Source organism: Nestor notabilis, unplaced genomic scaffold (genome assembly GCF_000696875.1).
Source record: "Nestor notabilis isolate BGI_N333 unplaced genomic scaffold, ASM69687v1 scaffold11234, whole genome shotgun sequence".
Classification (NCBI taxonomy): Eukaryota; Metazoa; Chordata; class Aves; order Psittaciformes; family Psittacidae; genus Nestor; species Nestor notabilis.
The window spans coordinates 4,728-13,830 of record NW_009926890.1 but is presented as its reverse complement, the minus strand read 5'-3'; the positions used below and the strand labels follow the sequence as shown (position 1 = coordinate 13,830).

General features: G+C 42.2%; 1 protein-coding gene across 1 annotated transcript in view; it reads left to right on the top strand.

Moving 5' to 3' along the window:
* The window catches only part of LOC104405177 (calcium uptake protein 1, mitochondrial-like), a gene marked incomplete at its 3' end in the record, with an annotated part of 17,210 nt that extends 10,712 nt beyond the window's left edge, over window positions 1–6,498 (top strand). Inside the window, exon 3 of the mRNA XM_010013800.1 lies at window positions 6,336–6,498. Coding sequence (XP_010012102.1) covers window positions 6,336–6,498 — 163 coding nt within the window. The remainder of the gene's footprint in view (window positions 1–6,335) is intronic.
* Between the last annotated feature and the right edge of the window lie 2,605 nt (window positions 6,499–9,103).

The following is a 9,103-nucleotide window of genomic DNA, read 5'->3' as shown; positions in this document are numbered from 1 at the left end:
TCTTTCCCTGTGAATGTACACAGTGTATGTAGGAAGCAGAAGGTGAGTGTGGAAGAGAGATTACAGGAAAGGTGTATTTGAATTTTACCTTGAATTGTTCCATGTAAACTTAGTTCTTGAAATACAGCCTTACTCCCTATTCACAGTTAGTTGTGTCTCTCTCTTGATGCTTGTGCCTGTTTAATTTTCTTATCAGACACATTTTCAAGAGGAGGAAAGCTTTGGGTAATGAGCTGTAATGTCAACTTGTGACCTGCCTTCACTGTTGGACAATCCTGAGAGCTTAGTTGTCCTCAGAACTGTCTTACAACTAGTTTGGTACTATCTGTAACCACTGTTATTATAAGATGTATTACTTGGTCTGATGGAAAGTCCTGTAACTGAGTTGGCAGACAGCAGTATTTTACTTTTTAAACCTGTCTGGGTGTCATTTTTATTGGGCTATGTTTGATGATTTAATATCTCTGCAGTGCCAAAGAGGAGAGCAGGAGTATATGCTCTTCACTATTCCTTTCTGTGTGATTTGCTTCTGTTAATTATTTTTAAGTCCGTATCCTGGAGGTTGCATCTCATCCGCAGTTAAATTGTGGATGGCAATATAGTGGCTTAACAGCTTTTAATGAAAAATTAAGAGCTGTTTCATTTGAAGTTGCTGAATCGTAGTCTGTTGTTTGTGAGAGTAGACTACCCAACTTGAAATTTCAAATGCCTTATGGTATTTGGGGCTCCAAACTCTCCCTATGGTGACATGCTGGTGGCAGCTCAGTGAACTTATTTTGTAAAATACTATGCTGAAATATGAAGAATGGTCCAGGAGTATGGGTTCTCGGCTTCTGCTGATTTTCTTGGCAACTGGATGTTGGATACACTGACAGCTTCAGCAAAACTTCAACTCCTGCCAGTACCACTCAAGAAAAGCAGGTTATTTTTCCTAGTGTCAGCAGATGAAGGCAGGTTACAAAGAGTGAAGAAATGATCCACCTTCATCCACACTGTTATTTAAAAAAAAACAAAACCAAAACCAAAAACCAAAACAACAAAACCAACACCACACCTATTTGTTGATACAGCAAATGTGATCATTAATTTTAACATGGCTGGTTGCTTCTGGCCAGCTCTTCCTTTCTTATACTGGGCAGGGAGGAATATGGCCACACTTTCCAAATAGCACTTGAGCCAGGCATGGAGGGTGCCCCTGAGATCTGGTGGGAATGACATGCAGCCTTGATCCCTTCTCAGTCTACAGCCCACCTTCCTCCTGCAGTGCTCAACTTGGGAACAACAATTTCAGCAGGGAGAGCACTGTTTAAAACAGACCTTGCAATCTTTTGCCAACATAAGTCCTCTTCCATCAGCCTTAAGGTGGAATGTGCCTTCTGTGACCTGAATGGCAGTGTTGCTTTTGCTTCATTTAATGCAGGATGTAACTGGCAGCCTCGCAGTTGCTGGGTTCTGTGTTTGTTTGAGCAGCTATGCTGTGGGCTTGGTGTTTGATCAGCAGTTGCCTTAGTGAGTCATCTCAGGAGGTATGTTTGAATGTTTCCAGTTCAGATGACAGAGGAAGGTGTGCCCCTGCTCCCAACTCAAAATCAGGGCTGCTCCCAGGATGTGCTGCTCCCCTAATGAGTTGTGTAGCACCTTGGGAATTCCCGACTCTTCTATATATTAAAAAACCCAAAACAAACCAAACAACAAAAACCAAAACCCAAACCAAACCAACAAACAAACAAACCTCCCAAAGAAAAAAAAAAAACCCCAAACCCAAAACCCACCACCCACACTGAAAAGCATTTCCAGCTCTTCCCATAATTAAATGAAAACAGTGTGTTTTCCTTGACAAAATATAAGCTTAATTGAAAGTGTTAAATACTTGTTTGTTATCCCAGTGTTGTTTTTAATGAAGTCGATTAGTACTGAAAATAATAAATTAGTCTTGACATTGCTATTTTGGGTAGTGATTCAGTGAAGAGGAAGTTGAAATACAAATTACTTGGCATCTGCTGGGGCTGGTGCTGGGATCATGTGTGGGTGGTTCGTGGGCATGTGTTATATTGGAGGTTATGCAGTATAGAGGTCCTGACTGGGTAAGGCAGAAAAGGAAAAGATTGTTTGAATGCTTTTATAGTTAGAAGGCTAATGAGCAGTAGTACATGCTGCGGGTGGGCTGATGTGTTAATTAACTTGCAGCATTTTATCAAGATCTGCTTACAGTGTTTGGGTCCTGCAGGTACGCTGCCTTAGGAATGTCAGTCATGCTGAGACTTCATTTTGGTGTGCATTACAGTAGGAAACCCAAAGAAAATCCTAATTAACTTACCCTGCTGAGATGCGTGTGCTGTTGCATGGTCAGGGAGGCCCCAGTGATGCTCTGGAAGTGAACTGAGGTGTTAATTTGGAGCTTTATTTTCATGTCTGCACAGGTTTTTTATTTCTTTTTCCTTTTAACCTGAGGCTTAGCATAAACAGACTGTCTCAACAGCAGCTTCACTCTTGTAGCACAATATGGATTACTTGCTCATCTTTTCCCTCCAGTGCATGCTCTATTAATAAATGTCAAAATAGGACTCTTCCTTTTCAGTCTCATGATCTTTCTGGAGCCCCTTGATTACATGAGGTTGCAGTTCTGGTGGCAGGATGAGAATTTTTGGCTGCTCTCCACTGCATCAAAGTCTGGTGCATACTGGGGAAGGCAACCGCTTCACCAGGAAAGTATTTTGGAGTATTTTGTAGGTGAGAGGTCATGGGAGGAGAGACTTGTCTGGGATGACTTTATGTCCAGATTGTTTCAAAGTAGTGTAAAACCCCCTCACGAATGATGGTATATACACCCAAACACATACACGTGCTTCTATCTCCATGTTTGTGCAGTGTGATCAGGGCACCCATGTTATCGCCTGCTTTGTGTTTAGTGACCTGTCTTGGATAAGGGAGTTGTTCTCATTTGGAGGGTCTTGGCTATTCTCTTCTTGACCTGGCTTCATGTTCAATCCAGTCGTGAAGTCAGAGTGATGTGTTGTAGCGTGTTTGTTTAGTTTTTGCCAGCTGATCAGACCATGTTAGTGAAAGTGAGGCGACTGTGAGTTCAGCTGTGGGCAAAAAGGAATAAATGTTGCTGCATTTGCTTCTTGTAGGGACATTTGAGGATGAAATGTGATTTCTGTTCTGATGAAAGCAGACTGTGAGATCTAAACAAGCATTTTAGATTCAGCTCCCCCCCCCCCGCTTCTGGGTCATTCAGGACTGTTGTTCCTCATAATTTTTCTGGAATGTATTTGTCCTGAAAATAGTGTGTTTGTGTATGCCATAGCTAATTGCTGGAACACAAAAGGACAGAAATAATCAAAACTAACAGTAGCTTCCCATGAAACTGTGAGTAGCTGTACATAATCACATTTTCTTCCAGATCTGAAACTCAAATCACTTAACAGGTAACACCCATTTCATACACTGCAGTGGGCTTACAGGAGCTGCTTTGAGCTTTCATGGAGATGATAGGTCAGCTTGGCTGTGTTCAGCCAGATGTGGCAAACTTTGCATCAGCAAATTATGGTTGTTAAAAATCCTTATTTGCCTGCTTTGCTGTTTGACGCTGCTCTGAGGCCTAATGAGGCGGCCCTACTTCTGTAAGGGCATTCCGCTGCTTTTGTTGGAGGAGAGAAAGCCCAAAACCACTTATGTATTTTTCATGAAACCACAGACTGCATGGGAGCAAACCTTTGGGTTTGTAGATCTGTGTGGTGTGGTTGTGCTGCATGCTGAGACAGGAGACCTTTTCTAGCCTGTGTCATTAGCTGGCTTTTGTGAGCCATACCACATATGAGCTGTACATGGCTTTTGAGCAGCAGACTGATCCTTCTTGCTCTAGAGCCACATATTCAAAATTGCATCTTCAAGAGTGCCTGACAGTCAACCAAGGAAGATCTTGATTTAGCAGTATGTCTGGGTAGAAAATGGGATGGCAAATGATCTAGGAAAGAACCATGTAGTTTTGCTTCTGTGGCAGGTGATGGTTGTATTAGACTTGAGGGTGCAGTGTGGATCTGAATGGGTGGGAAAATTGCTGTGTGTGAAATCAAAGCAAATGTAGACTGCTGAACATCAATAAAGCAGGGGCCTTGAGGATTGCCCTGAGCTTGAGGTAAGAAAGACTTAGCAGTGAAGTTGCTGGACCAGAAAGGAGGAGTCTTGGTAAAGATGACAGATGAAAAGCAAAGGCAATGCCCATACTCCAGGAATGAGGAGGAAAGCTCCTGACAGCAACAAGCCTGCCTGTAGTATCTTAGAAAGATCTTAAAACAGATAGAGGGGAAAGATCTGTTGCAGATGTGAAGTCAAATGTGATAAAATGAAACATGGTTTTACTGGCGGAAGTGTCAGGACTAATGCCTCTGCTGCAGAGGTGGTTTTGAGTACAAGAGGTGTAACTTGCTGAGTTGAAGGAAAGCATTTGAAAGCAATCTTTTCCTACAGGTTTGGAAAATCGTGAGTAATGTAGAGTCTCAGGCAGACAAGTGTTTGTGCTAGAAAGCGAGCTGTGTTGAAAGGGTGTCATGGAGAGAGAGAGCTGCTGGTCATGGTCTTTGGTGTCTGCTCTTGGCTGTAATCCTGGACTTGATACTGTAGTTGGTTTTAGTGTCTTGCTTGAAGGTAAAAATACTTACCTCTGGTTTTGGCTGATGAAGTTGGGTGGGGGTGTTACTCGAGATCAGGTCGTGCTACAGGAAGGAGTGAGATACGGGCCTGAAATCGCAAGTCAAAGATCACTTTGGCATAACAGGTTAAGGCCTGCCAGGTGGGAGCTGTAGACAAAGGCACGTGCAGCTTGGCAGCAGGAAGAGCTGGGGAAGTGCATGGTGTTTGTTGTTTACAGCTGATAGATGGCGGCCTGTAATTTTGCAATGTAGCAGTTGCTCTCAATCCAGTGCCTTTATCTTTGGAGGGCCTTCTGGACTGAAGCAACAGAAAGGGGTTTAGGTTTGTTGCTTGTAGCTGCAAAAGGGACTAGAGACAAAAACGTTCTATGGAAGTGGCTGCAAGAAAGAGGGAGCTGGTGATAGTGGTCGATGTAGGACATTTCTGAATTATGATAAAGCTATGGTGATGCTAAGAGTGGGGAGAACACTTCAGAGATTTTCCTTATAGATAGTCATCTCTGGCTGCCTTTGCTGGAGATCTGAGCTGGAACAAATGTAGAAGAAAGAGGGTTTGTTTTCCCCTAGTTGATTTACCGAAGCCTGGCTTGAGGGATTAAAAGCATTTGGCTTGATTTATCCTAGAAATATGACAACACTAGAGAGTGTGTTTTCTGTCTGATAAACATCAGGGTGGAGAAGTTGTTCAAGTTGAAGGACAAGGCTGAAACAGAACCAAAGCCATAAATGATCTACAGCTGCCTTGGCAGTACCCTTGATCTTGACTGTTCTCTTTTAGCAGATCATTACTTGTTTGGTTTTGTTTTTAGTTCCTGTGGCTCTTGGCCAGAAGTACTGAAGGTTTCAAGAAGTACCTTATGGATTGTTAAACATAGTATATAATGCAGGAATAAAAAGCTGTACGAAGAAGGAAAGTTTTCTGCTCTAATGCATAATGAAGTGTAGGTCCTTGTGTCTTTTTCCTTGCTTGTGACCTTATGATGTGATTTTGTTTATAAAAGCTTTCTGTTCTCTGATTAATTCCAGCTGTGTGTTGGGGCAGATGGTTCTAGGTACAAAATGATCACTACTGGCAGAGTAAGTGGCAGATTGGTGGGAAAAAGAGGACTGAGTAAAGAATGTTGCTGCAGAATTTTGCCAATGTGATAGAAAAGATGAAAAAATTAGGTTGGGTGCCTGAGCAATCAGCTGTGGCTCCAAGTAGTTTTTTCCAAGACTCAGCTTGAAAGTAAATGTCTCTCTCAGCTCTCCAAGACATTTTTCCTTCATTTATTAATCACAAATCGAACCTTCAACACTGTGATTAAAATATTGAGCTGCTTTAGGGGCACAAATGTGATGCTGGTTATGTTCATGTTTAAAAGTGCTTTCAGGGGTTTTGTTAACTTGTATTTCCTCTGCCATCACGAAGAGTCAAAACTTTAAAAATAGTAAAAGACTCTTAGTGTTTGCTCTTACTCCTGGGACATCAGGAGTTGATGCTTCTAGTTTAACTGGTAATTCAAAGGCTGAAGATTGGAGGAGTTTTGACCCTTTCAGCATTATTTCTTGCACGTGTTGTGTTGCTGCACATAATTTTGTTGTCCTGTGGCAAAACCTTCGGAGAGGACTAGGAGTAGCTGTTGATGTAAGTCCTGGGGGAGGAACCATGTGTATCTAATACTGGTTACATTTAATTTCCAGGTGATGGAATATGAGAACAGGATCAGAGCTTACTCCACGCCAGACAAAATCTTCAGATACTTCGCCACTTTAAAAGTCATAAATGAGCACGGTGAATCAGAGGTTTTTATGACACCGCAGGATTTCGTGAGATCAATAACACCTAATGAAAAACAACCGGAAAGTAAGTGATGTCTGTGTAATAATTGGAGGAACTAATACAGCCAAGGGGAATACACTCTCCAGTCTCTGCTTGCCTGATCTTTAAACTTCCCATCAAACATTTATGTTGTTAGGTATTGTTCTTGTTATGTTGAGAGGTATGGCACAGAAGGTGGGTTACTATATGATTCGGGTGCTGCCACAGTCAAAAAAAGTGATGCCCTCAACCCATGTGTTACAGCAATGCTACAGTGTGCAGAAGGATAAACAGATAAAACAAATGTAGGAGCAAGGCAGCAAGTTACCAATGCAGCTATGCAGGAGCTACTCCTATCTTTCCAGCAGAGTCTGCAGCATGTCCATGCTGGCTTGAACCCAGTTGAATGGCAGCAGCCGAATAACACAGTGAGCTTTCAGGTTCAGAAGTGTTGGTCATGGTACAGTTCTTGGGAGCTCCGAACCAGGGATTGCCAGGGCTAGGAAGCACCTCCTGAAGCTATCTATTCCATCTCCATGCTCCAGTCCAAACATTAGCTTAATCCCTCCCATGTTGCATGAAGTACTGTTGTAGCATGGTATATCTCCTTGGTATGAGCCCTTGAAGAGCAGATGAGATGACTTTCTTGTATATTTAACAGTAAAGGGTTATCTTCAACTGAAACGCTTTAGGAATTGTTCATAAACCTACAAAAGGAGGTTGCTTTGGCAAGGAAAACCTTAGGAATGGCAAGGAAACCCCTAGCAATAAAGGGGTCCAGGCAACCATGTGTTTGTGGCTGAGCTGTGGTGCTGCTGGTCAGGGTGCGGCTCATCTCTGCCAGCTTCAAATTCCCTGCATGTTGCAGGGAAGCGGGTCAGCTGTGGTACCTGTGGGGGTTTGGCAGGCAGCAGGTGGGAGACCAGACACTTTTTTTCTGGTCTGGAAAGCCATGTCCTGAGTGTTTGGTAAGAGGCTGATTTATGTGGAGTGGCTTTGAGGATTTTTTGCCTGTCTTCTGTTTTGGAGGAGATTTGTGGTTTGGGTGAGACATGGGAAATCAGGTTTCTTGGTCTCCCACAGTGTATCTCAAATGAAACAGGATTTCGTCAAATTAAAGCTCCTTTCTGCAGGCATTAATGAAGAACTTCAGCCCTCAAATGCTAACTTTTTGAGCGTGGGGTTTATGTACAAACTGTAAAACTGTTTTGATATCTTCTGTGACAGCTGTTTAATGTACACTTGTGCTTAGAAAACAAGGATATGAAGCATGTGCAGAAGGGAAGAAAACACAATCCTGGCATTAGTGTTAAATGCATGTTGGTAAATTGATATTTACCTTTTCATCAAGTCCTGAAAATGGCTGTAGTTCTTATATGGTTTCATCTTCAGCGAAGTAGTTTAAGCAATAAACAGAAGATAATGGTCACAGATGCTGAAATTGTGTGCTACCATCTTACCTTTCTAAAGCGCCTTGAACTGGTACTTTGAAAAGCAGTAGCTCCTGGTTAAGTGTGAGTCTTCCTGTGCAAGTAATGTTTTTGGTTTTGTTTTTGTCAGCCAGCTTAAAAATAGGAAACATCCTGATTCTCTTTTACTACTTTCATGCAATATATGTGATTAGCGCATTTTAAGGCGTGCAGAAAACGTCTACTTTGGAGACAAGCAAAGGTGACTAATGGGAAATAATGTCTCAGTCACTAACTTCCTAATGTAACTATTATCCTGGCAAGGCCATCTGCTTAAATGGCTCAGTGAAGCCTGTTGTGGCCTTTAAGTGACACAGAGCAGCCTATAAGGGAAGAAAATTGCCTTAGTGATACTTACACGTGCTCTTGGAAAGTGGAATGAGATGGAAATTGAACTTTGGCTGCCCATCAGCAGGCAAAGCATGAGAGTGGGCATCTTAGATCTTCTTGGTTTGAAAGTACGACTTGAGGACTGTAACTGTCACAGACTTGTTTCTAGATGAAGCTGCTGCTAGGATGGTTCTTTCTTACAAGTGCTGTATGTCATGACAATCACAGTAAATGTTTTTTTAATTATAATGAACAGTAGAAGAGTAGAATGCTTAATGCCACAGTAAAGTCAAACCAGCCATAACCTTGTTCCCAAATGTTTTAAAATCTGGTGAGAACAAAAAAAAAAAAGTTGTGTGGTTTTGGGGTTTGTAGTATTTTTTTGTTTGTTTGTTTTGTTTTGCTTTGTTGTTTTGTTTTGGGTTTTTTTTAACCCAGAAGTTAAAAACAAAGACACTACCTGCTCACCAGATTACAGACTTTACATCTGTCTGGCACTTTTGACTCATAAGACAATCAGCATTATAGATAAGTAAGGAAATTCTGGGGCTGCTTTCTCCTTTAGTCATGACTCAGGTGTGTCCTCCACCCGGACCGGAGCATTCTTCCTTCATCTCGGGGCGTTTCTGCAGGTGGTGATGGAGTGCCCCCGGAAATCTCTTTCAGGTAGTAACATAGCCTGCTGTTATCATACTAGTGTGGTATGTTAATGCTTGAACTGAATTGCGGATTACTTTGTGCAGTCCCACTGACTACAAGGCTTTCCATGAGTGGTATTTGTTGGTAGGATCGAGTGGTGAAACAATTGGCGTCTGGATCTGTGAATTAATACGATCCTGCATAAGTAGTCT